Here is a 26,925-nt window from a genome sequence, read left to right on the forward strand (position 1 = left end):
GGGCAGGCTCCCCCGGCTGCGGCCCCGCTCAGCCGGGGCTCCGCACCGCCCGCCCGGTCCCGCCCCGACGGACCCGGGTACCGGGATCCCCCCCCGACCGGCGGAGCACGGCGCCGGGACCGCGGGGGGGCAGCGGGGGAGCCTCATCCCGCGCTCGGGCTTCAGTCCCGCGTTCCCAGCCTGGCCCGAGCGCGTCTGCGGGCGGCCCCGCAGCCTCCCCCGGCCCCGCGGCGCCCTCGCCCGCCCGTCCTACGGAGACTCCGCTCCGAGCCCGGCGCCGGGGCTCCGGGGCCTGGGAGGGGGCAGGCCGGACCCTGCCCCGCGGCCCCCGCCGGGCCCGGGACGGAGGCGGGCGGTCTGTCGGCGCAGCACGGTGGCCCCGGAGCGGCGGGGCCGCGCCCGGCTGCCGGGCCCGGTCGGTGCCCGCCGAGGGCCGGTCCGTCGGGGCACTAGAGCCAGCCCGGCGCCGGAGCCTCCGGGCCGCTTCCCGCCGGGCTCGGCCGTCAGGAGCGCCGGAGCGGGCCCAGCTCGCCCCGTCCGTTGTCCCCGGCCCAGGGCGGCCCGAGGAAGGATGTGCCGAGCGGCGCGGCCCCGTCCCGTCCCCACAAAAGCGCCCTTGTGCTGGCCCCGTAATTGCTAATCATCAATCACCATTAATAACAGCTGATGAGGCGGGAGGGGGAGGCGCCTTCCCAGGGGCCGGCCGCGCCGGGGGGGAGCGGGGAGCCTTGCCCCGCCGGAGCGGGCGCTGAAGGAGGAACTCGACCGTGATGTGCGGAAGATGGATGAGAGCAGAGGGCGACACCCCCGCCCGCCTCCCCTCCCCTCCCCTCCGCGGCCCGGCCCGGCCCCCCCGCGGCGGGGCGGGCGGGCGGGCGGCTCCGAGCGCGCCTCCACTCCGCCGCGCCGAGCCAGCGAGCGGGCGGGCGGGCGGCAGCTCTCGCCGGGCGCCGGAGCCCACGGGAGGCGACGGGCGCGGGCCGGGGCCGGGGCCGCGGCAGCGGCGGGGCCCGGCGGCGGCGGCGGCGGCGGCGGCGCGGCGAGTTGGCGGCGGCCCGAGCTCGCCGGAAAGTTGGTGCCGGCTGAGCCGGCGGCGCCCGCTCGCCATGCAGAGACCCAGCGGCCAGGGGACCGCCTTCTCCATCGACTCGCTCATCGGGACGCCGCCGCCGCGCTCCGGGCACCTGCTCTACACCGGGTACCCCATGTTCATGCCGTACCGGCCGCTGGTGCTGCCGCAGGCGCTGTCCCACGCGCCCCTGCAGTCGGGGCTGCCGCCGCTGGCCCCGCTGGCCTCCTTCGCCGGCCGCCTCACCAACACCTTCTGCGCCAGCCTAGGCCAGGCCGTGCCCTCCATGGTGGCCCTCACCACGGCCCTGCCCAGCTTCTCCGAACCCCCCGACGGCTTCTACCCGCCGCAGGAGCTGCCCCCGCCGCGCACCAACCCCGACGCCGGCTGCCGGCGGGGCGCCGAGGGCCTGGAGGCGGAGGAGCTGCCCCCGGGGCGCGACAAAGGGCCACCCGAGCCGCCGCTGCACTTCCCGGACCCCTTCCCCGGCCTGGCAGGTAAGAGCGGCGCGGGCCAGCCCCGCCCGGCGGAGAGCAACTCGTCTGCGGCGAGCGCCGGCCCGCCTCGCCCGGGACTGCCGCAGCCCCCAGGGGCCCCGCGGCGGGATGCGCCGCCCGCCCGACCCCTGCCCGGGCTGTGCCCGTCGCCCCCGCGGCGGCTGCGGGCGGGCGGCACCGAGGGCTCCCGAGCTCGCCAGGACAGGAGCTGCGTAGCCGGGGGCGCCGGGCAGGACGGAGGGGCTGCGATGGGCCGTGGCGGCGGGACCTGCCCCCGGCCCCGTTCCCGCTCTGTCCCGTCGGGCCGAGCTGGGAGGACCGGGCCAGTTCCCCTCCGTTCCGGGCCGGCTCCGCAGCACCCGCAACTTTGGCGGGTGGGAGACAAACTCCGCTCGCCGCCTCCGCGCCGCAGGGCGGGAGAGCCGCCAGAGCCGCCGATGGGGCGGCCGCCCCGGCCGGGCGAGGAGCGCCCGGCGACACCGGGGCGGCGCGGCTGTCCCGAGCGGGGCCGGCCCGGCGGCGCGGAGCTCTCCGAGGTCCTGGCACCGGCCCGGGGCGAGCGGGGCAGGGGCCACGGGGCGCCGCGCCCGCCCGCACCGCAGCACCGCGCGCAGCGCTCCCCGCGCCTCCCGGTTCCGGTCCCGGTCCCGGCCCGGTCGGTGCGGCTGCGGTGCGGCGCGGGGCTGCGCCTCGTCCCCGGCACGGTGCCGCGTCCCGGGCGAACCGCCGGGCTGGGCTCCGCCGCGCTCTCGGCGCCGTCGTGCTGCGGCTACCGGCGCTCCGAGCCTCTCCCAAGCCCGCGCCGCGGGAAGACGCGCGGGGCAGCTCCCGTGCCCCGGCGGCTGCCCCGCTGCCCTTCGTCTCGGTCTGCCGCCCCATGCTTCTGTGCCCGCCGTGCCCGTGGCCTCGGCACCGACTTTGCCCGACGGCGCGGGCAGGCGGCGGCTCCACTGCCGGGACCCCGCTCGGTGCTGGCCGGGGCGGCTCCCGCTGCCGTGGCGGGGCCGCGGGGCCGTCGTCTTTGTGAGCCGTGGCCGCTCCCCCGAGAGTGCAGCCATCAGCCTCGGTGACTTGTTGCTCTGTATTTCTCGGTCAGCTCCACCTCTTGCTCTCTCCCCCCTCAGCTCCTGCAGCACGGGCTCGAGGTGTCCCTTCGGAAGCGAGACTGAGCCAGACCAACCGCTGGCTTTCTCTGACATGGCCTGTCCTGAGGGCTGCCGCCCCCAGTCACCCGTGAGATCCACCTTTGTCTCACAGGCTTCCCACAGCACGTGGATGTGTGCTGGGAAGTCTCTGCTGCTTCTTGCAGTGCTCAGCTGTTTGTTTTCCATCCTGCCTTTAGCCTCTCCTGGTTAAGCCCAGGTCTTTTCCTTGCCCTGTCTTGTTCTTCCCTCAGAAGGCTCTTTCCCTCACTCGGATAACCCTTGAACCTCATCTCTCAGCAGGACAACTGGGGGATTTTGTGTCTTTGTGGGTTATTGGGGCTTCGGTGCTCCTCTGGTGCTCCCAGGCCTCTGTGCTGAGGCAAAAGCCCAGGGCGATCTCACTTGTGTTGTGAAAGTCTCCTCAGGGACAGGACTGCCCTGGCCAACCAGCCGTCTGTGCGATCACGTCTCCCCAGTCGATGGGGAAACGAACTGTATTGTGTTTGATCTCCATCCGTGGCTCCTCCGTGGCTAAGCCAAACATTCTCTCCTCCCAAGGGACTCAGATGAGCTGTCCCAGACAGTGGTCGTTTCTGATACAGAGAAATCGTATCTCTAAGACTTTCTCTGTTGTGACTGGCTCATATGATGAGAGGAAATATGTCTTGCTACCGCTGTTCGTTCGCTGCTGCCTGTTAGCTGTCTCTTAGCACTGTGCTTGCTCTGGAGCCATGAAGGATGCTCGTCCTTCTGCATAAGCATGTGCTCACGTGGACCTGACTGTCTGAGCTGCTCTGCCCAGCTCCAAGAGGATTTGTCAGGACAAACGTGCCCACCTTCTCCTTTACCTAATATTTCTCCTGACTGTACCAGCCAAGGCCCTTGGAGATGGACAATAGGGTTTGTTTTACCAACCATCTCAGATGAAAGCCAGGATGGTTGCTGTGGGCTTTCTCCACAATTAAGGAAGAGAAAGGCCATTTGTGTCAAAAGGAGGCATCAAAAACTATCTATAATGCAGTTTGGGCTAGCATCCTATCTGTGACTCTGGCCAAAAGCAATTGTCCAGGCAAGACTAAGAGAGTGCAACCTGTGCAATACTTTCTAAAATTACACTTGCTTAACATCCAGCCACCTGCACTTCAGGGGTTTCCTGAGCCAGGTGTTGTTTCTGTGTATTTAGTAACCTTTGACCAATTCCTCTTCCGTGACCATATCTAGTCTACCCTGGAGTCCCCCAGAAAGGAGACAAACTTGGCATCAGCCACATCCTGGGGCAAGGTGTTCCACAGATCTCTTATCTGTAGAAGAACCATGTGAAGAAGAAATGCCTCCTCTTGTCTGTTTTGCCGACATCAAGTGAATTATACCCTGAAGTGACTATTTGTGTCCCTGGGCTCCATTAGTATCTCCATCATGGGGGTGTCTATGGAGACAAGGTCAGTTGCTTGCTGCATCAGCCAAAAGGGTCAATGCTTTGTTTTAGGGCCTCTCTCTGCATCGAATGTTTCCAACTTGCTTCCAGCTGTTGTCACACTTCTTGAGAGGGGAGAAGGATGTAGGGAAACTGGTGGTAAGAAGGGGCAAAGCTTGAGTCTGGTTTGTTACTACAGCTGCAACAAAGAGTATGACTCCCAGGATAAAGGTACTCAACACCCCCAGTTCTCCACACCTTTCCTGAGAGCTCGTTTGTTCCTGAGCTGTAGAGATCTCCACTGAGATCCAGGCAGTGGTCTGAGACCTTCTCTTGAGTTGATGTAGTGACTGCACATTCAGTCAGGGATGGGGTGAAGTTTCGTGTTGTTCCCTATGAACATAACAAAGAGTTTTTGTGTGCTTACCAACACAGGGCTCTTCTGGCTGCCACAACACCCATTTCTGATCCGGGTCCCCCTGATCCTGCTTAAATAACTTTGTCACCTGTGACACCCAACTCTCCTCACCATGCTCACCACATCTATAATAAGATCAATGAACAGCTGGGACTTTGTGAAGAGCAAAGCAATGGGTCAAGCCTATTCTTCATCTACTGCCTTCTCGTTGAATTTTAAGTCACAATGCTTTGCTTCAAGGCAGTTTCACTTCCTGTTAAAAGGCCTCTGAAAGTCTCAATATACTCTCCCACCAAATGGGTGGGTTCCCCTGCCTCCATTACTTCCTCACTGAGGACATACTAGGTGAGTAACAGACCAATACGCCAATTTTCTTTGTGAAAACCTCTGGTTTAGACTCTGTCATCACACAGTTCTGAGTTCCTTACTGCAAACCCAAATGCGAGACATGTTAGTCTGCTAGAGACCATTTAAAATTTGAGGTCTGGTTAAGAAGAGTGTATCCAGAGGTAGTACCTCTTTTAAAAAGTGACCTGTTGCAGCTGGTAGCTCAGCCTTCTTCCAGCCTCTGGGGGTACGGTCTGGGCCTACAAGAGTAAACTGCCTGATCAGCACTGTTTGATAATGTGGCTGCTGGGATGTCATCATCCTTCATCGCTGGGGAAGGGCGGTCAGGGCAGGTCCTATAAGTACTCGAGGAAGACACTAACATCCTCGTAAGAGCTCTCTTGTCTTGTCAGGCCTTGTGCTTCGACGGACAGAGGTGGTACACAGAAACGAAAGCTCTTTTCTTTGGCAAAGTGCTTGCGTGAGACTGTGCATTGGCAGCCAAAGCGCCCCGTGCCACCTGCTGCTGATCCTCAGCTCCACAAGCACAAATTCCCTGGGTCGTTACTATACCCCCTATGCATATGGGAGATTTGTCCCCCCCAGCTCTGACCCTCAAGAAGAAAGAGGCTACTGTCTATTCTTCTGCAGCAGAATAGAGATGAAGTGTTTCTTTCCCGCCGTATGAAGCGGGAGAAGCAGGGAGATACTTCCAGATCTCCAAAGCCACCCACTCGCTCTCAGGAAGCCACAGACTTGCTGCAGGAGTGACGAGGGATGCGGGAGCTCCACAGCAGCCAGGCTCCCAAGAACATCTCCCGGGGGGCTCAAACAGTTTCTTGCAGTTGCTGCTTGTGTCTTTGCAACCCTGCACCTTCAGGTTCCAGAGCTCCAGTGGCCAAGAGCGCATGTGTCAGTACCTGGACACTGCTTAGGAGCGTGGAGAGCTGCTGCTTCTCCTTCTGCATGCAGGATTATATTGAGAGTGGCAGTGCTTCAGGACCAGCTCCTTCCAGCAGCAATTCCTGCCACTGGGACAGACTTGGAGAGTTTGCTGGTCTCTTCTAGTCTCAGCATGACAGAAAAACTTCATCTGCTTGTGCATAGCTGTGGATCCTCTTCCCCCATGACCCCTGGCTCTGGCCAGAAGCATCTTTCTTGCTTGATCTCCTGTGAGGCCTTTGTTGGTGCCCTTCTACCAACGAAGTGACTGGCTTCCAGGCCTCTTTACTCCCCACTGCCTCTCACCCATGTCCTCCCTTGCTCCATGGACATTTAATCCTTCAGGCATCAGTTTGGGACACAAGAAGCTGGCAAGAAGAAGATTCACACCCTTATACCCTATGAGTATCTTTGCAGGCAACATAACAGAGATGTCTGCCGTGGTCCAAGCACTGCCTCCTGTCTGGGTGGCCTGGGATGAGGTTCTGTCTGTTGAGTGATGCTGGCAGCATCCAGCCTGCCCCTCTGCGCCGGCTGGTCAGGAGCTAAGCCTTGAGCATCAGCTGCCCAAGCACCTTGTTCCCTGGCTGTGCAACTCTGCTGTTAGGGAGCGCATCCGGGGCTTAGGGAGAGCTGGCAGCAGGACACCCCATGTCCTGTAGAGCCTGGCAGTGAGGTTTGCTGGGCTGGAACCGGCTCAGGCTCCTGTCTCCAGGACGGTCCTTTAGCTCCTCTTGGCTAGCTTGGTTCTGGGTGAGCAGCATTGAGGGTCTGATGCAGTGGGATGGGACAGAGGGAGCTGAGCTGAGGAGCAAGGTACAGACTTTCTTTCCGGGTATGGAGGTCCGGACAAGCCCTGGAAGAGTTGCGGAGCGCTCTGCTGGAATGAGGCAGCAATGCTGGTGCAGCTGGGTTACGGGATGGGGCTGGTGGCAGCTGCTGCGGTGGCTCCCACCCCGGGGTGCTGCCCCGCGGAGCCGGCCTGGCTGCGCTCCGGGACAGCAGCAGCCGGCGCTGCCCGCAGCGGGGCCGAGCGCGCAGCCGGAGCCGGGGGAGCCGCTTCTCTGGCGGGAGGCAGCGCGGGCGGCCCCGGGGGCGGTGGCGGGGCCCGCGGGAGGAGCGGCAGCCGCCTACCGAGCGCCCCGGGGGAGCGGGGGCGCCGAGGCCGCGGCTCCGGGGGGCTCCGCGGGCGGAGGGCGGGGGGGCGGCGGGCCGCGCCGGCGGGCGCTGACGCTGTGTGCTCCGCAGACGGGAAGGCGTACAGCTCGGACGAGGAGAAGCTGGAGGTGAAGTCGGCGGCGACGCCGTGCAGCGAGCGGGAGGAGGAGAGCTCGGCGGGCGACAGCGAGGAGGAGCCCTTCCTGGACGGGGCGGCCGCTGCCGCGCTGGGCGCCAAGGGCAAGGGCAAGGGCGGCCCCGCGGCCGAGCAGGCCCCGCCGGGCTCCGGGGCCGGCAAGAGCCGCCGGCGGCGCACGGCCTTCACCAGCGAGCAGCTGCTGGAGCTGGAGAAGGAGTTCCACTGCAAGAAGTACCTGAGCCTGACGGAGCGCTCGCAGATCGCGCACGCCCTAAAGCTGAGCGAGGTGCAGGTGAAGATCTGGTTCCAGAACCGCCGCGCCAAGTGGAAACGCATCAAGGCAGGCAACGTGAGCAACCGCTCGGGCGAGCCCGTCCGCAACCCCAAGATCGTGGTGCCCATCCCGGTGCACGTCAACCGCTTCGCCGTGCGCAGCCAGCACCAGCAGATCGAGCAGGGCGCCCGGCCCTGAGCGCCGTCGGGGCTCTCGGACCCTGGGGCGGGCGGGCCGCCGGCAGCGGCGGGGGTGGGGGGCCGGCGCGGCGGGAACGCGGCCCAGGCGCCCGCTCGCACTCCTCTGTACATGTCCCTTATTTATTCCGTGTAAACTCTGTACATACGGCAGCGTGTCCGTCTGTCCGTGCCGCGGGGAGCGCGGGCCGCCTGGCCGCCGCGGGCCCTGGCCGCCGGGCCGAGGCTGGGGCCGTGCCGCCAGCGGGCGCCCGCCCATGTATAGTTGTGATTTCAATAAATTATTTTCTATGGACCGAGGAGACGTTATTCCGCGGTGCGGTCCGCCCGGCCGCGCTGCAGCGACGGGCCGCCAGCAGCAGGGACCGGGGCCGGGGCAGGGACCGGGGCCGGGGCAGGGGCAGGGGCCGGGGTAGGGGCCGCGGAGGCCGGGGAGGGCGTGTAGTCCGGGACGGAGGGAGGCTCCGGGGCTCGCCCGCCCCTCGGCCCGTGTCCATACCGGGGCCCGCGGACCCAGCGGCTGTGCGGGGAGCAGCGGTGACCTTGCGGGCTCCATCGGGCCCGATCCGGTGCCAGCGCTGAGACACAGGAAGGGGCAGAGAAGGGGAGGGGCTGGGAAGCGCCCGGGAGCGTTCCCGGGTCCGTCCTGCTGCCGGCGGGGTGTGCGTGGGCCGGGGCTGGGTCGGGGCCGTCGGTCCTGGCCTCCCGCAACCCGTGCTGCCACCCTGCCCCCGGCTGGCAGCGTCCCCCGCCCCGCCGCGCCCTGGGAGAGCCGGCATCCCCGGTGCCCCGGGCCCTGGGGCAGCAGCGACCAGCCCCCCCCACCCCCCATCCCCCCGAGATCCCATCTGCATGATGGCAGATTGCCACCCTCCCTGAAGGCAAAGCCCTGCCTGTCCCATGGGCCTTGTGCCAGGATGTGGCCTTTGCTGGCCGTGGCGTCCATGCCCACAGCCCCCTGCCCCACACAGGCAGGATGCCTGCTTTCCCCAGGGCTACCCCGGTGCCGTGTGCCAGCCCTATGCTCACTCAGCCCCACATGCCAGCAACACCTCTGGGGCACAGTGATGCCATGCCCTCCAGCTCTTCAGGGCTGCGTTGTCTGCTGGAAGAGTCTGGCCTCGAAGCCTTTCCTCCTCCCTCGGCCCCGAGAAGCACACCCCAGCCCGACCCTGCATGGGGAAGGAAGGGGGAAATTCTCCTGCAGCTCAGGCACCTTATTGCCACCGAGTCCTGGGGCAGAGCTGGCTGCCAGGGCTGCCTGTCCCACGGCTGGGCTGAGAGTAAGGGAAGATTCTTGCCTTTCCCTGGAAACCCCAGCCTGTCTCACCAGTAGTACCGCTGCTGCTGCTCTTACCACACTGCTGGGGCTCCAGTGCAGCGAGCACGGCCAGGGTGGACCAGGCACTGCCAGCACCGAGGCTGTGTCTCCTTGCCCCAGCCGGGAGCAGCGGCCGGGTCTGACTGCACTGGCGCAGGAGAGGGGTTTCAGACTTCCTGAGGAGGGGCTCTCACATCTCAACCAGCCAGAGTGGCGCAGTCTGCTCTTGAGCCCAACCCCAGAACCTGGTGAAGATCTGGTTTTGCATGGGACACAGTTGCATGCACTGTCTTGAGTTAACAGTGCAGAGACCATGTGATTCCATTACTAACTGGGTGTCCAACCATGAAAGCCTCTGTCCCTGGTTTGATGAACATCAGCCATCCCAGCCCATGGGGCAAGGGAGCTCGAGTATCTGTGCTGTAATAACGATGCCCACTGCAATCCCACCAGAGGCTCCTGGACAGGGAGAAGGCTCTCTCCAACGGTGTGGGACATGGTGCTACTGGGACGCCAATTGCTCCAAGGTTTGATATGGGCTCTGGGTCACATAGGGTCCAGTTAGCCATTGGGAGACACAGCCTATAAGAGCGGGCAACATCCCTGACACCCAGAGGTGACTTCACCTTCCCGGGTGCCCTCCCTCATGCCACAGCAAGGGCTGGCCCATCTCCATGCTGCCTGAGGCGGGGAGTGCTCCCTCCCCATGGCCATTCCCTCTTTGGCAGGTGCATTCTCTTAGTCTGGTGTGTGGCCCCTGTGCTCAGCCTGTGCAGCCGAGTCCTCCTGCAGAGCCCTGCAGCCCCAGCGCACTCCTGGGCCGCTCTCCCTGCCCCGCCACTGCTGGCTCTGGCTGCTGACATCCACCGCTCAGGGCAGAGCAGCCCTTTGGACAAAGCTGTGCGCCGGGACATCCCAGGTGGGTGCTTCTTTCCACAGAGATATTTGTTGCAGTTCTGCAGGATCCTGTCATGACCTGGATTTCTGAGTGTCTGCTGGGGTAGCAGAGCACGGCCAGCTTCCTGCAGCCATGGCAGGACAGTTTCTGCCTCTATCCCCTGCACCACTGACCTGGAAAGGAGAAAGCATCCTCAGGAACTGACTGGCCTGGTGTTGCTCACAGCATCCACAGCGTGGGCTTGGCCTGCTCAGGTAGCAACATCTGCTGACACTCACTCTGGATCAGGGGAGGTAAATGTCCCTCGGCAGCTGAGCCCGCTGCCCTGCCCTCAGGGGAGCTGGCAGTTCCTTCAACGTGCAGTGGTAGAGCTGCCTGCACCAGCACCACAGCTCAGGTGTTCCTGCGCGGGTCTGGGTTGGTCTGAGGCAGAGGATGATGGCTTGTCTACACCACGTGGCTGCAAAGAGGATAAAATGCCATTTGCAGCAATTGCAACAGCTCCTGCCCATGAACTGGTGCACGTACGTCTGGGCCGGCTGGGGGTGGGCGGGGAGGGCAGAGGGAGGCAGGATAACGCGATGGTGCAGCGATGAGCAGAGCTCTGCCACCGTGATGTGCCCACGTGAGGGGTCTGTGCCACTGCAACCTACAACGCACAGCAGCGCAAGATTGAGCACGGCACTCTGAAAAATGTCCGCAGCTCCAGGGTTGGGGTGGTGACACTGAAAGGAGTTAAATTTTATTTTGGGATCCAAGAAGCCCCTTTTTCTCACTTGGCATTGTTTGGTATGTCCCGCTGCAGTGACAGCAGCAGTTAGCGCGTTCCTAACCTGCCACCCCCACCCCCCTCGCCACGCGCGCTGTTTCCAGCCCGAACTCCGTGTGCCAAGCACCCTGCTCCGGCTGCACACTCCTTCACTGCCTGCCCGTAGGCTGGATCGGAGAACTGGAGCTTTCAGCTTCTCGGAAGTTATTTGGGCTTTTTTTGTTGTCGAGTTAGACCAGTCCCAGAGGCAGTGCGCAGCACAGCCCTGCAAGCAGCCGTGTTAGCACAGCTGCAAGCACTGCAGTGGTGCAGCTCAGGCTGGTGCTGATGGAGGTGACAGGCTCACTGCTGTCACCAGGGCTGGTGGAGGGAGCTGCAGAACAGCAGAGCGCTCCTGGTGCTGCGCAGAACAGAGCTCCCCTGTGAACCTTCTGCATTGCAATGAGTCTGGTGCCTCCTGCACGGCACAAAGTGCTGCAACACACCAGTGAATGCCATGATGGCACTGCCCGTGCTGCACGAAGTGGCTACGGCACCTCCCCAAACAGAAGAGCTGCTGGGGCAGAGGGTGCAGCGTGCCCCACAAGCTAGAGCTATAGGTGCTGCATCGTTCGGGTCGGGTGGGCGAGACGAGGAGAGCAACAATGAAAACCTGCGCCATGCAGAGCCTGGCGTGCCAGAGCCGTGCAGATGGAAAGGGACCTCGGGAGGTCCCTGGTGCAACACCTGCTCAAAGCAGGTCCCGTTAGATCAGGATGCAGAGGAACTCGACCAGCTGACTTCAGGTGGCTCCAAGGTGGCGACCCCACCTCTTCGGGCCCCTGTTCCCGTGTCTAACCACCTTCCTAGCATTTTCCTTGTTTCTAGTTGGAATTGCCCATGTACCACATTCTGCCTGCTGCCGTGTGTCCTGGAGTAGGACCTGGGAGTGGGGGAAGGGGCTCTCGTGCACATACAGGTGTAGACAGATATGTACATACACGGACATGCATTTGTTTATACACACGTGTTTATACATATATATACACACATAGAAACAAGATTAATTTTGCCCTCATGGAGACAGTTTCATCATTTAAAAGGGAATTCTCTCTACCCAGACCTGCCCACTTATTTACCCGGTTCTTAACTGGGAAAGGAGTTGTGATTGCAGCCCATGGGGTATGTATTCACCCAGTGGTCCCCTCTCAGGTGAAGATTTTCGGTGCAACAAAGCTGGTTCACGGCATTATCTGACAGCGGGCTTGCGTGAAGGTCTGATGGGCCACGACGTGGTGCTGCTGCTACTGTTGTTCATTAGTCAGCCTCTCCAGGACCTGGTCAGATGTTCAGCTGATCTGCTGGTGGCTCACAGAGCGGTTCCCTGGGGGTCACAGAGGGCTCTTTTTTCCAAAGCGAGTGTGCAGTGGGGGCTGTGGTGGGCCCTCTGACCCTGGCACAGGCAGACCGAGGCAGGGCAGAGGAACGCTGCCCTGGCAGGGAATCCGTGCTGCAGGGGGTTGTCTTTAGGGAGCAGCTCACTGCACTGCTGGCCTTGGTCGAAGCACCAGGTGGGTGTCATCACTGCAGGAACCCTGCAATGCAATGAACCTATAGCCTGGTGGGGAGAAATTGGCTCTGGCTCCACATGGGCAGGAGAGGAAGAGTCTCCCTTCCCACTGGCCTGGCACCTGGGAAGGGTCACGAGCTCCCCCCAGACACCTCTGTTTCCTTTCCAGCCCGCTCCACAGCCGCACACAGAGCTGCGGTGCAGCTGCAGAGGGGATTCAGGAGCTGCACTCGGCAGCAGAGTGCAGACCCCTGGTGGGTGCATCTTCAGTGTCAGAGGAAAATGACCCAAGAAAGACCGGAAAGAAGTTGTCAAGGGTGTGCTGGAACTGGGGGCTGGGAGGAGAGAGACCGTAGCCACACGCTGCTGCTCGCTCAGGTGCTGGGCATGTTACAAGGCTGCTGGATGCTCCCTCGATAGCCAGGGCTGCTGAAACACTTCCAAGCAGCGGGTCCCTCTTGCCTGTGCTGGACCTTGCGCAGCCTACCAGTGTGTGCCAGTGTCCTCAGCTGCCAGGCGGAGATCTCCTCCAGAGGGCTTTGTAGGGACCTGTGCCGCACTTCTGCCCCCACGGGCAGGGCAGATGCTGAGACGTGGCAGGGCACAGGGTGCAGGTGTGGTGGTGGGGCATACCAGTGCCGTATCTTGGCAAGCACAGGCCAGCTGGGACGTGTGTCACACCTCTGCCCTCTCTCTCAAACAGGCAGGGCTGATTGGAAACACCAGAGTGCAGAGCAGTGGCATGAGCTCTGCTCTGGGCATCTCTTCACGTGTGGCCCCAGCTGCCTCAAGGTGGCCTGTGCTGCCCCGTGCCATGGCTGCTGCCCACCTACATACCCCACAGGCCCCGCTGTGCCACTGCCCTGGCACACTCCTGTAGCGTACAGGGCAGGGCGGACGCTCTGCCTGTGCCCTCCCTGGCACCAGTCGAAACACGGACACTGCAGCTTCTGCCCCTGAACACGGACAGAGCAGCCCGTGCCGCAGCCTGGCCTGGGACCGTGCCAAGCCGTGGAAGCCACCTTGGCACTGAGACGTGCCCAGGCATTGGGGCAACACTGTGCCGGGGCAAGGCAGGAACGGCATGCTGCTGCGGGGGCCTGGCACCACTGCCACACGGGGACATGCTGGTTTTCTTAGCAGGGACACTTGCTCAGCATAACCCCTTCCTGCTGGGGACGGGAATGGCGCGCCGCAGCCCGGGGGCTGCCCATGGCCATCTCAGGCCCTGGCACTGGGGCAGCACACCGGTGTGGGGGTGATGTGGCTGCCCTTGAGGAAATCAGGGCCACTGTGGTGCCACAGCCCAGGGTGACCTCGCCTGTCCGCTCATCAACTGGAGAAAAGGGCTTTTTGTCTCGGCCCTTCGGGACCGTGCCAGAGCACACAGGGAAGCGGCTGCTGCTCCTTTCCCCTGAGCGTGGGCAGAGGGGCAGCCCCCAGACCCCCCGCCCCCATTTGGGCAAGAGAAGGGCACTGTGTCTGTCTGCACGGGGCTTTGCGCTGGCAGCGGTGCCACCACCAGCAGGACCCTGCCAGGGCTGTGGGTGCCCCAAGGGGGGTTGGACACCCCCACGGACACTGCCTGGCACAGGGGGGGCTGTCCTCATGCGGCTCCCTTGGCACAGCTGCTGCTCCGAGCCCCGGCCCCGGGGCCGATCCCAGCGGGGGCTTTGGCCAGAGCCCCTGGCACGCACAGACCCGGGGCTGGGTCTGGAGCCAGGTCCAGGCGATGCCGCCGGCCGGGGCACCCCGGCGGGTCAGGGCAGGGCCGGGATGGGAAGGGAGGTGCCGGGGCTGGGCCGGGCGGGATCCCGCGCGGGAGATGATGTATGGGCAGATGTATCAGATCGCACAAGATAAACAAGCAGTGAATTTCATCAGGGCCCATCATGGCTTTAATTTGGCTGCCTAATGAGTCAGATCCAGCCGCGCAGATAAAAGTTGTCAGAGCCGCAGCCCTAATGAATTTCTTGCCACTTGTAATCAAGGCAGCTTGTCTGAGGGGGATGATTAATGGGCCCCAGAGGAGCTGCCGTCCCTCGGCTTCCATTCCTGCTAATGCAGTCGCCAGGAAATTAACCAAACGCCGGGCTGGGGCTGGAGCCGGGGCCAGTGCGGAGGCACCGATGGGCACCGAGGGGCAGAGGGGATGGGGGGCGAGAGGCAGAGACGGGCGCAGGCGGGGAGGACTGGGACCAGGACCAGGACTGGGACCAGGGCCAGGAGCGGGATGGGGCACACGCAGCCGCCACACAGCCATGAGTTCGGGGGCTGGTGGAAGGGCCGGGGCTGCCATCCGCAGCCCCCAGTGCGGCAGTGCTCTGCCACGGGAGGGGCACAGGGAGGAGGTGACAGGGCACTGCTGAGGGTACATGTGGCAGGTGCAGTGCTGGGGAAGGGGAGCGGGGTGCTTCCCTTGGTGCTTCCCTTCCTTCAGCACCACCACTCGGGCTTGGGGACCTGACCCGTGCCCAGTGCCAGTGCAGCGGCTGGACCCAGGCGGGGCACAGAGGGGGGACGCTGGAGCTCCAAACTGCCGCCTGTGGCGTGGCCGTGGGTGCAGCCGGCAGAGAATCGGCAGCACCGGGGTCTTGCTCTGCCGAAAGCTGGGAGAAGCACGTGGGATCAGGAATGGCAGAGACCCACGGCTCCCTTCGCTGTCTGGGGGGGCTGTCTGTGCCTCAGGACTGGATGACCCTCAGTCTTCTGCAGCAATCTTTATGCCATAGCAAACCATGCAGGCTCCTTGCTCACCAGGGCACCCCCCCGTTCCCCACCCACCTCTGCCTCCCCCGCCAGCTTCGAACCCCCTGTATTGTGCGCAGGGACCAGCTGGCCCCAGCGCTCCTGACCCAGCGCGTCCCCTGCCCAGGGCACCCCTCTGCTGTGCCCATCTCTGACCCTGCCAGGGCCATGCAGCCCCCTGGGGCTGTGTCCCTGCACTGTCTCACAGTGCCTGGGACCGACACATCTCCCCTCTCCACCCCAGCGCTCTGCCATGTTCACCCATCGACCCAGTTCGGCACAGGACTGCTGTTACCAAACCCGCGCCGGAGGAGAAAGGGCTGTGCTGGCAGCGCGGGCTGGAAATCCACCCGACCGCGCGGAGCGGGCAAGCGGCAGCCCCAGAGGCAGCACACAGGAACGCCGGGCTGGCAGGAGGTGGGTTGCTTTATTGGCCTTTATCTCCTTGGCTGCAGGTAACACACACAGGGCAACTCATGGCAAAGAAACACTATATACAGAGTGTCCATATAAATATTTCCAATGTACATTTTATACACAAGTGACAGAGACGTTCCACAGCAGCGTCCAAAGCCTTGGGGTTCCAGCGCTCAGCTGCAGGCTTGGCCCAAAACCAAAGGGAGATGCTCATCTCCCCCCTCCTCTTGCTCAGCCGGAGACCAGCCCCGCCTGGGCAGCAGCGGGAGCCAGCGGGGATGCTGATGGAGACACTGTGTATGGCTTTGGAAGGACAGTGACCCTATAGACAGACGGGAATTCCCAGGATGACCATCCTCTCCCACCTTGAGGTCACCAGGGAGGCTGTAGGGGCCTTTGTCCAGGGGCTGTGTGGGAGAGACGCTCCCTCTGCATCAGCATGTGGGGAGCGGTATGGGCAAGGGGACCCCTCCCTGCCCTGGCAGGAGGCAGACAGGAGCACAGGGGTGCAGTGGAGAAACACACACCTCCCACTGCCCCCCACCTCCCTGCTGCACCAGGGTGCCCAGCAAGGCCGACACAGGTGGCAGGACAGGAGGCAAGTGCCCAAACTGCCCTGTTTGGGAGAGTGGGTGCAGTACCAGCTGTGCAGGGAGGGCTGCGCACCTGAACTGCCTCCTGCTCCTGTATTATCTACATGTGCATGGGGGGCACAGAGAAACTGCCTCTCTTCCCCCTGTACCGGTCATAAGAACGGGGTGTCCTGGAGCCCCCCCCACCAGTGACTATGAGGGGGCCCCTCTGCAAGCTGGCAGCGCTGGGTCTGCCCCTCTCCCTCCCCATCTGCATGGGGAGAGCCCACAGGAGCCGGGTATGGAGGGGCTGTGGGCTCCCTGCCCTCCTCCTGGCCAGAACAGGGGTCCCGGTGGGGGGGCGAGCACCATGAGCGGCCTGGCCGTGCTGCTCCCAGACCCGCTCCCGCAGCTCTGGTCCCCGGCAGGGCTGGAAGGCGGCCGCGCGGTGAGCGGAGGGCCCGCGGGGGGCTAAACGGCGCTGGGGCTGGAGCCGAGCTCGGCTGGCACCGCGGTGCAGGCGTTGTTGTTGGCGTTGGCGTTGCGGCGGGGCAGGCTGGGGGTCAGCGTGGTGACGGCGCTGTCGCTGGGGCACCCGTGCTGCAGCAGGATGTCGATGCACTCCTGGCTGCCGGCTCGCCGGGCATAGGCCAGCGGGGTCAGGCCCCGAGCGTCCCGGCTCTTCACGTCCACCCCGTACTGCGCAGGAGAGAAAGCAGCCGGTCAGCGGCGCCCAGGCACCGCGTGGCCCACGGGCACGGGGCTGGTGCTCAGAGCACCGGCAGAGGCAGCGCGTCTGCGGCACTGGGGAGGGCAGGGAAAGGGAGATGGGAGGGTAGGCAAGGAAGTGCCAGCGAGCACGTGGAAACTCGCAGGAGGGGGATGAATGAGGGGTGTCTGGAGACCTGGGAGCAGGGAGGTGCTGCAGTGGGGAAGCACCGGGACAGGGCTAGAAGCGCCGTGGCGGAGGCTGCGGGGTCCTGCCTTACCCAGATGAGCAGCTGTGTGAAGACCACGTTGGCCATGGCGCAGGAGAGGTGCAGTGCTGTGCGCCCGTCCCCGTCCCCGTAGGTCTCGTTCACCTCCTCCTTGGTGCCGTGGGCCAGGAGCGTCACCACGAGGCGCAGGTCATCCTCCACCACGGCCCGCAGCAGCTGCTGGCCCAGCGGGATGTCCGACTGCGGCAGCGGAGCCAGGAAGAGCTTCTGCTCGTACTTGGCCCGGATCCAGCGCTCCTTCTCCTCCCTGCCAGGTGGGACATGGTCACTGCTGCAGGTAAGCCAGCCTGCCCGGGCCCTGCATGCGCAGGGGCACGCACACCAGCGCTGCCGCCCCGAACCGCCCTGCGTTAGCAGTGCCCGTGGGTCGCACCCAGCTCCCCTTGCAATGCCTCTGCTGCGGCCACCTCCCTGGCTGTGCCCACGGCTGCCACTGGCGCTGTGTCACACTGCTCTGGACGCTGCCCGACGCACAGTTGTCCCGCTGCACCTCCTTGCAGCTCCCTACACGCGCTGTGCGCTTACGTCCACCCAGGTACAGCAGCAGCGTCCCACCGCCAGGCCCCACGCCTGTCGCCGTGCAGAGGGACACCCGCGCCTCCACGCCAGTGCCCCTGCACGCTCTGCTGTGTGCCCGTTACGTGGCAGTGCCGGGACCGTCTCTGTCCCGTGCGCGTACGCGGGCCACGGCCAGCGGCACGAAAAGGTTAGCCGCTGCGCACGGCAGCCCGGTGCCACGGGACGCACGTTATCGCCGCTGCCGTCTCGCCCGGCGCAAACAAAGGCTGCGGCAGCGTCCATCCCGCCTGGGGCTGTGGGGCCGGGCGGATCGATGCCTGCTGTGCCGCCGCTATCTGCTGCCATTCTATCCATCTGCATCTGGCGGGCGGCCGTCAATGCCCCGCGCGGCGCATGCGCGCTCCCGCCGCCCCCTGACCCGCTCTTATCCGTTGATAAGGCGCAGAATGGGCTCTTGTTGGGATGAGTGACAGGAGAGTCGCTCCGATAGGGACAGACAAGGGCCTGAAAGGGACGCACCCTTGAGACCCCAACGACGCTGCCAAGCCGTCTCTGTTAACCCCTTCTGCTTTGCAGGCAGCCACGGCTCCAGCAGTCACCGCACGGCCGTGGCTGGCCAGGAAGCCCTGCTGGCCCACCAGGACAGTGGGAGAGGGCCTCCAGTGCTTTGAGAGCCAGCAGGACCCCGGACATCGGAGTGCCGCAAGGATTCCTGCCCACCTCTCTGGCTGGCTGCTCCCAACCTCCTCTGGTGCCCCCAAGCCTCTCGGTGTGGTTGTCTGAGAAGCATCTCTGCAGCCCCCCATCTCCCTTACCGACTGCTCTCCGGAGTGGGCTTGGGGTAGCCTTCCACGGCTCCTTCCCAGACGGCATTGGCCAGGGCGTTGCCGATGGCTGTCATGACCATGAGCAGCTCGCTAGGCCAGTCGTCCAGGTCCAGGGAGCGCACGCGGGACAGGTGGGTGCCCAGGTTGCGATGGATCCCGGAGCACTCAATGCACATGAGGGAGCCCAGGTTCAGACTCGCCCAGTCGGGATCTGAGGGCAGCAAGATCAGTGGGGCACAGTTAACACCAGCATGGACTCAGCAGCCTGTCCCCTACAACACCGGAGACCCGTGCTTGCAGCCACCTGCCCACCAGAGCCCGTCCATGCCCAGGACCCTGGCTGGGCAGCAAGGGGTCTCGGACCAGCGTGGCGGGGGCTCAGCTCCCCGTCCCCGAAGAACGGGTCCGCTGCAGGAGAGGACGAGACAGCCCCCAGAGCAGGTCCCTGTGGGGTGAGAGCGGGTGGCTGGGGTGGGGTCCCCCTCCCCGGGCGGGCGGCCGCACCTCCCAGCGCAGCGTTCCTTACTTGGCGCGTCGCAGTCCACGCAGAAGCTGTTCCCCCGCGCGGTGCGGACGGCCTGCATGGCCTGCGCGTCGCCCTGGCTGCCCAGCCGAGCCTGCAACGAAACCCACGGAACCCCGTTTGCTCACAGCAACGGCCCGGCCACGCGTCCCCTTGCTCCCACTGGCAGGGAGCCACCAGCATCCCACTCCGGCCAGCACCCCGCGGGCTCTGCTGGCAGAGCAGGTCCAGAGAGAACACCACTGCGTAGCCAGACGTGTGCTGGGGGAGGAAAAGGGCAGAGGGGTCCAAGGAGGGAGCGGAGAGCACAGGATCCAGCCGTGGTGGGATGCAGAGCGCTCCACGGGGCTGGAGCCAGGCTGGGGAGAGGACAGGGAGCTCCGGGAGGTGACAGGAAACCCGGTGGGGAGGAGCACAGTCCCAGGGATGGGATCAAACCCTGACTGAGAGCAGAGGGATCCGTACGGGATCCAGCCTGGGACGGCTGCAGCAAAGCAGATGCCAGAGAGGAGGGAACGAAGCAGAACTCGGCCGCGGGCTCTCACCTTATTTTTGCTGCTCTCGCAGCCCTGCAGGCTGGCCAGGATCTGGCTCTCGATGGCCTGGACCCAAAGCTCTCGCTCCTCTGATGTCGATGCCTCAAAGAGCCACGTTTGGCCCGTCAGGGACACAATAATGAACTCAAATGGCTCATCTGGTTCTGGAAAAGAAAGGTATGCCATGACGTGGGCCAGGGAAGGAGCGGGTCTGCTGGCCTCGCAGGGCATGAGTGCACAGACAGACCCCCGCTGGCCACCACGGTGCCCGCAGATGGCCAGGGTCGCTGGCAGCAGGCGTCCATGGAACGCTGGGACAGGGAAGTGCTGGCAGAGTGCCTGTGGGGAGGAACCAGAGCAGGGATGCGGGCAGGGCAGCAGAGATGCGGGCAGGGCAAAGTGCCCTGGAGGGCAGGGCCAGGTGACGTGCTCCTCAGCCGCTCCTCCACACAGCACCAGCATCTGCACCCCACAAGTGATCCCAGAAGATACAGCCTTCTCTGTCTGTGAAACACATGGGGACAAATTCCTGACTCTCTTCAGGGGAGATAGTCTGGTGAGCCCCAAGGGTTGCTCAGACCACCAGGCACTCGGAGGCTGGGTGCAAATCACAGAGTCATAGAATCCCAGAACGGTTTGGGCTGGAAGGGACCTCAAAGATCATCCAGTTCCAACCCCCCTGCCACCGCCATGGACACCCTCCACTACACCAGACAGAAGCATTAGCATCCTTGCAAACGCAGGCTGCCCAGTGGGCTTCCAGGATAGGTGTCAGCATCAGCACCTCTGTGCTGGGTGGCAGAGCCAGCAGCAGAGAGACGAGGGGCAGTGAAACATGTGAAAGCACCTCAGGCCTTCTGGGCCATGTGAAAATGGCCCCAAATCAGCCAAGATCCTGCTAAAAAGCAGGGCTTAAAATGTGTTCACCCCCTCTGGCTACTGCTCCGACTGCGGTAACGCCGTCCCCGTCCGGGCGGCCAGTGCTGGGCTCTGCCCCGCCAGCCCGTGCCACGGGCTGCACTGAGCGGGCAGCGGTCCCCGGATTCACGGAGGGTGCCCTGTCTCAGCTCTGCACCCGGGCACCAGCATTTACCTTTTATTGCCAACTTCAGTAGTTAGTGCAGTAAATGACTTAACTAAGCGGGGCCTGAATGGAATGACTAATAAACGTTATGTCACAGCACACGCTTCAGCTCATAGCAAAATGATTTGTAATTACCTAATTAGCGTTATGCAAATAACACCCTCATCTCCATAATGTGCCTTCCCAGCTCTCTATTAAAAGCAGGGAGTCAACTGCACAGCTCCAGAGACAGCGAGGAGGCTGAGAGGCCCAGCCTGGCCCGTGCTGGGCAGAGCCATGCCAACCACCAGCCTGGCAGGGTCTGTGCCTGCCAGGGCGGATGCGGGGAGGTGAGCAGAGCGGGTCTGGAGGGCATCCTCTGCTCTGCCCCGCTGCCCTGGCGAGCGGCAGCCAGAGGAGCCCCTTACTGCGGAGGGCAGCAGGAGGCGATGCCCAAGGAACCGGCTGCAGCCCGTGGCGCCCGGCAGAGCTCACGGAGAGGTGCAGAGGCCACCAGCCGGGTCCCACCAAGGGCATGGCCAACACCTGCTGCTGGGCCGCCTGGCACTGCCGGAGCAAGGCTGTGTCCACAAACACCCAGAAAGTGGGTGCAGCCATGGGAAGGCTCCTTGAGGAAAAGCTCCGATGGGGTGGTGGGAGAGCACAACCCCTCCTCTCCTGCAAGTGCTCCTTCCAGGCTCTCGCACCTCTGCAGGCACCACCGCCTGCACCAACCAGCACCGGGCACAGCACCCAGCTCTCTCGTTCCATCAGGCACAGCTGCTCACCCCAGAACACCTTCGGGGTAAACGCCGCTCCCGCCGCTGTGCCACGGGGAGTGCCACGCTGCTCAGGCAGCAGGCTCGGGACTCTGCATTTCGTGGGCGTTACAAGTGTGGGTGACAGCTGGCTGGGAAGACGCCTGCCCTTTGCCATTGCTGAGAGCGCTCCACGGGTGCCCTGCACAGGTCCCAGGAGCAGCCGTGGAGATAATCAGCACTGACGAAACGGGCTGGTGGAGGAACCCAAGGCTCGGTCTCCACACCAACAGTCCCTCGGGAGGATCAGACGACTCCAGGACCAAGGGTTCTCCAGGTGAAGTGCCAACTGTCTTGCCCTTCCCAGATAGGAAGAGGAGGCTGTTTCACTCATTTCACCCTAGAATCAGCTTAGGACTCTTCCTCTGGGGAGAGACACATGTCTGCAACTGCCTTTCTCCTGCTAGGAATGAGAAACTCCAGGGCATCAGGAGGAGGGCAGGACTGCAGGGTGCCAGCAGCCCGTCATGCTGCTGCCTCTCCCCTCTCTGCGATGCTCTTGCCTGACTGGGACACCACGCTCGCACAGCACTGGGGCCTTTCCTCCAGCTCTCAGCCACAGAAGAGATCCCACGGTCCCCGCTCCGGGGAGCTCCCCGCCGGCAACGTGCCCCTACTCTAAGGACGTTTGCTGTGGAGGCTCCAAACCAGATCCCAGCTCAGAAACAAGATTCTTGGACAATATACAGCTGTTAACTTCTGAATACTGGGAGGAGAAATACGCAGACAACAGCCAGGCTAACAGCCACCGCCTCCTCGGCTTGCGAGCACCATCCCTGTGTGCACTGCCGTAGCCTGGCACGGGCAGGGCACACAGCCGGATTGGCCCAGCTACTGCTCAGCCCCAGCCCAGCTGCCCCCATCTCCTCTCCAGTCCCAGCCAGTCACTGGGATCTGCAGCCCAGGGACTCGAGTGCTCCAGCTGTTCCGAGAGACGGTTCCTTCCGCCTCCGAGGAGACCCCCGACAGCCGCAGAGCCGATTGCTGCCCAGGGTGAAGCATTAATCGCCAGGAAAGAGAGAATGGTGTTTCTTCCTGGGGGGCAGTGCCTGCCCAGGTGCTTGAGGGAGCATTTGCAGCTCCAGATCTCAGATCGGGCCATGCTCTCGGAGCAGCGACCAACAAAGCCACTCCTGGGGCACTCCACTATATCGGAACGGGCCCTGTTCTCCTTAAATCTCCCCCATCCTTGGTCTGAGCCACGGTGGCTGCTGTCAGTGTGTGGCAGTGCCCAGCCCTTGCACTGGGGCACTACCGGACGCACTTCCAGTGCTCCCTGCTGCTGAGCTGCTTCTGCTGCCGCTGAAACAGCAGCAAGCAGGTGGGCACGATCCCTGGGACACCGTGAGGGTCCCTGCCACAGGCTCACATGACTCCACCACCCTTGTTCCTTTCTCTCGCTTGCTCAGCACCTCCCCACCAAACGGCCAGGCAGGAATCCCAGCCCAAGCCCCCTGTGCCTGCCCCAGCAGAGACAAGGCAGCGAACGCCTGCCCAGCCGTGCCCACCTGTCCTGCCGTGCCTGCCTGCCCTGCCGAGCCCACCTGCCCAGCCATGCCCGCCTGCCCTGCCGTGCCCGCCTGCCCCAGGGCTCCCACGCAGGGCTCGCTGCTGCTCTTGGCCCCTCTGCCCCAGGTGCTGTGCCGGGGTCGGGGGTACCGTGTCGCTCCCAGTCCTCAGCTCAAGACGCTCAAAGAGGGGCCACTCGCCCCCTCCTGCTGGCGTCCCCCTCCTGCCGGCATCCCCGCTGGGCTGCCCACACCCAGCCACGGGCAAACAGCGAGATTTCTGGGGCTCCAACCCCACTGGGACAGACTTTCCCACCCTGGAGCCCTGGGGCTGCCCGGTCCCAGCCCTGGCAGCGGTCCCTGCCAGCCCGAAGCCCCGGCACCGGCTTTGCAGGCTGCAGGACCTCCATTCCCAGTCCTCCTTTGTGCCTCGTGGATTCCAGCTTGACTCGGAACAAAGGGCCTGTTGCTCTCGGCAGAGCCCGGGAAGAGCTAACAAAGGACGACAGCTTTTCTTTCACACTACGGCTTCTTCCGCAAGAAAACCCACGACCTCTCGCTCCCCGCAGCAAGGCAGGACGGCACTGCAGGGCCGGCCCTCTCCGGAGGCTCGAGCACGGCATGGCTGCGGCAGGAGAGCGGGACGCCGTGGGACCTGCACATGGGGTTGGGTAGTGCTGGGAAAGGAATGGAGGACCCAGAGTGGCTTGGAACGCTGCGCAGACCCACCTTCCCGACGGGGACGAGGTCCCGAGCTCCCCACGGGGTCTGTACGGGCTGCGTCGGGCTCGGGTCACAGCGTCAGGGAGAGCACGGCACGTCCCCAGGGTTCTCTGGGGAGACGCACAGGTTTCTGACGTGGCAGGGGCACTTCTGCCAGCTGGAAGGGCAGCAGGAAGCGGGTGCCCGAGGCAGAAGGACTGGAATTGCCCCTGCTGGAGCAGAGCTGGCAGGATGCTGCGGGGCACAGGTGGGGCACAGGGTGGAGTGGCCAGAAGAGCCCCCGAGCTCGCCAGCTCGGGCTCCACAGGGCAGAGGTCCCGGAGGAAGCTGTTCCCCCAGGAGAGGGGAGCCCCTTCCAGCTGCCTCGGGGCAGAGGGGCTATCCCAGGGCCAGAAGGCAGAGCCCATCTCTCCCTGGCCCTGCTGCTGCCCGCGGGCGCGCCGGTGGGAGCCCATTACAGCAGCTCCATCAGGATTAGTGGGCAGTGGAAGCGAACGCGCTCGTCTCTCTCTCTCTTGATGATTTTTTGATGATGTTTTAAAGACTGAGCTCCGTGAAGAGTTGCCGAGCAGAGTTCGGTGCGAGCCGGCTCTGCTAATGGGCGTTAACCCCGTGACCCAGCGCCAACGCCGCCCGGCAGCCAGCGCTCCGGACAAGAGCAAAACCAGCGCGGGCACTGCGCCACGGCCGGGACGGGACGGGGCCGCGCGGCACTCGGACCCGACCGGTGGCTGAGTCACCGGGCCCAGTGGGCTCGAGCACTTGTGCAGCCACTGCGGCGAGGGGATGAGCCCCGGGGGGTGACCGTCCCCAGCCGCCCAGCCAGCGAGGGGGCACGCCAGCAGCACCCACTGCTCCCGTGGGGAGCATCTCCTCGGGGCAGCAGATGGGCACGGCAGGACTGGGAAGAAACGGGGGAACGGACACATCCTGTATGCACTGCCAGGAACCAGCACAAAGGGAGAGCAAGAGGGTGAGGGAAGAGCCTCCCCAGGCAGCCAGGGTGGGACAGACCTCTGCTGCCCAGAGGTGCCTGGGGATGAGGTGCCCAGCAGACTGGCGATCTGTCAGCACACCAGTGCAGAGACCCCGCTGCAGGGACCCTGAATGGAGTTATGATGGAGTAATGCCCCTCCGGCCACTGTGGGGGATGCGGAGCGACGCTCCTCACCCGGCGCGGCAGCACCGTGCTTCTCCTGGCACTGGGGCCGTGGCTCTCTCCCCTCGCAGGGCACTGGACGGAGCTCTCCCATGCGAGCCCACCCGCCATGGGGCAGCGCTTCCCACCCCAGCGTGCTGGACAGACAGGAACTCCGCACAGGGGACGGGCGGGAGCACTTCCATGCCAGCACAACAGCCACAGAGAGCCCTCCGTGCCAGCTGGCTCCCGAGCCACCTCCTTCCCTGATAGACGGGAACGCAGGCAGGATGGTGTGGGACGCCCACCTGGCAGCCCAGCAGCCCAGGGAGGAGGAGCAGGATCCCACTGGACACCAGCAAAACGAGAGGAGAGCTGATGCCGGGCAGTGCCTGGCTCTTGCCACAGATGTCCCCTCTGGCACCTCCGCTCTCCCAGGCACATCCCGTCTCTCCCTTCGCGCCGCCCTTCCCCTACTGCCACCTTTCCTCTGGCTCTGAGCTGCCACAGCAGAGGTGCCCCCGGACGCCCTGGCAAGGGGCGGGTTGCACAGGGAGGAGGCGGGGGGGACGCTTCCAGGGAACCAAGGGCTGGTCCTGCCTTGGGTGCGGTGGGACCCCGGCCCACAGCTCCGCTCTCCCGCTGCCAAGTCTGCAGTGCCCAGGAGCAGGGCAGCCAGCGGCCCCCTGCCTCGGGATGCCTGTTTGCAAGCTGCCACCGTACCACATCGTTACGAGGTGTTCGGGATATCAACAAATTAGCAGGCGTCTGGGAAGAGAAGGATGCAGCACCATTCGTAAATGTCAGCTCGCTGCCTCCTCATTTTGCAGATCATTAAACCCAATATTCCTAACCTGTATTAGTGCGTCGGGGACAGGCCCCCTCCAAGCGACGAGGCGCCAGGAGAGCCGCAGCAGGAACATCGCTACGGAGACCCCCAGCGCCGTCTGTCCCAGTGCCCCCAGACTCCGGAGTGCCCCATGCCAGGCTGGCACGTCTCCACTGCCCCGTGCTGCCAGCTGTGCCACGGGGCACGCTGGGCCGGGGGCGGCAGTGCTGGGAGGGCTCTGCACTGTGACACCAGCGGAGATGGGCAAACCCAAGTGGGGGGCACGCTGTGGAGTACCAACCTGCGCCTGCGCGTATGCGTGCGTGCACACGTGGGGAAGGACAGCAAAGGCAGTTGAGCCCGCGCACCAGGAGAGAAGGGGCTCCCAAGGGACACCACGGGGAATGCCATGATGTGCAGAGGGGTCACGGCAAGGGACCGAGAGCGTCATTTCTGAGCGCGCAGGGGGGCAGATGCTATACGGGGCGCAGGGCGCGCAGTGGGGCTGGGAGGTGGCAGAAGGGCCACGCAGGGTGGTGTGCGTACACACACGGGGGGCAGGGGGTCACGCTGCGCGCAGGAGGGTGGGCACGGATGGCATGGGCTCCGTGGTGCACGCGGAGGCTTGCTGCAAGACGCAGCGGCGGAGCGACGGGGCACGCGCATGAGGGTCTCTCAGAGGAGCAACACGGAGCTGCACGAGTGACCCCCGGGAACCCCAGAACGAGGGGGGTGAGGAGCTGATGGAGACGGGGCATCAGCCGCGGCGTGGTGACGCCAGGCACAGGCTGCTCTCCTCCCGCCAGGACAGCGCAGGGCGCTGGCGCGGTCGGTAACGAGAAGTGACTCGTTAGCACTGAATTAAGAGGCTCGGCGCAAGGGAGCGCGCGGGTGACACGAGCTGCGTGGGGCAGGCGGGACCAGCGCGGCGGCGGCCGGAATCCCCAGCAGCCCGGTAAGCGTGGCTCAGCCCCGCGCTCCCGGCTCGCCGCCGTCGGCCCCCGCCAGCCCCTGACAGTCGGCATTAATCACGCACATCGCCCCGGCACAACTCTGTACTGGCCATCAATTTCCCGTGGGTTTTAAAACTAAAAAACAAAGACAAAACCGCGTCGTTTGGCCGCCACTGAGAAGCACATTAAGGGGCTGTCAGCTTCTCGCCATGCACCCTGCATCACTCTTTAAGCACATGAGAAGTTCATTATCCCCGGAGCTCCGGCAGCCGTGGGGATGCTGGCGCAGGGAGCGTCGCAAAGGTGCTCCTGCCGCCAGACGTGCCGCGTGGCTCCCCAGGGCCCTCCCGCCTGCCCGGAACAGGAGCCTGAGGTCCCGGGCACGGAGGAGGCACAGCTGCCGCGGGGGCTCCAGCCTGGTCTGCGGCAGGACGGGGCACTCCAGGCCACAGGGCTTTGCTGGGCTTCGATCCCGAGCAGCCTTTCCTGATGGTCCCTGCAGGCTGATGCTGCAACCCTACCGCGGCGACGAGCTCGTCGCAGGGCTGCTGCAGCGTCCCCTGACAGCCTGACGCCACGTTTGCCATCCTGTGGGTGCTCCCTGACAGCCTGAGCCGCCTTCTCGGGTTTGGTGAC

At 64.3% G+C, this 26,925-nt stretch overlaps 2 protein-coding genes across 3 annotated transcripts in view; one reads left to right on the forward strand and one right to left on the reverse strand.

The window, feature by feature from the left end:
- Window positions 1-1,106: 1,106 nt before the first annotated feature.
- On the forward strand, window positions 1,107-7,581 carry GBX1 (gastrulation brain homeobox 1). Its single transcript, XM_086630898.1, has 2 exons — window positions 1,107-1,566; window positions 7,061-7,581. The coding sequence occupies exons 1-2, from the start codon at window positions 1,107-1,109 to the stop codon at window positions 7,579-7,581; spliced, it is 981 nt and encodes a 326-aa protein (XP_086487024.1).
- Window positions 7,582-16,325: 8,744 nt separating this feature from the next.
- The window catches only part of AGAP3 (ArfGAP with GTPase domain, ankyrin repeat and PH domain 3), a 142,599-nt gene continuing 131,999 nt past the window's right edge, over window positions 16,326-26,925 (reverse strand). For both annotated transcript variants that reach the window (XM_086630885.1, XM_086630883.1), the window contains exons 14-18: window positions 19,267-19,421; window positions 18,725-18,815; window positions 18,187-18,409; window positions 16,844-17,099; window positions 16,326-16,553 (exon numbers count right to left, since the gene is read on the reverse strand). In XM_086630885.1, coding sequence (XP_086487011.1) covers window positions 16,326-16,553; window positions 16,844-17,099; window positions 18,187-18,409; window positions 18,725-18,815; window positions 19,267-19,421 — 953 coding nt within the window. The remainder of the gene's footprint in view (window positions 16,554-16,843; window positions 17,100-18,186; window positions 18,410-18,724; window positions 18,816-19,266; window positions 19,422-26,925) is intronic.

The sequence above is a fragment of the Tauraco erythrolophus genome, unplaced genomic scaffold (genome assembly GCF_009769465.1).
Source record: "Tauraco erythrolophus isolate bTauEry1 unplaced genomic scaffold, bTauEry1.pri scaffold_58_arrow_ctg1, whole genome shotgun sequence".
NCBI lineage: Eukaryota > Metazoa > Chordata > Aves > Musophagiformes > Musophagidae > Tauraco > Tauraco erythrolophus.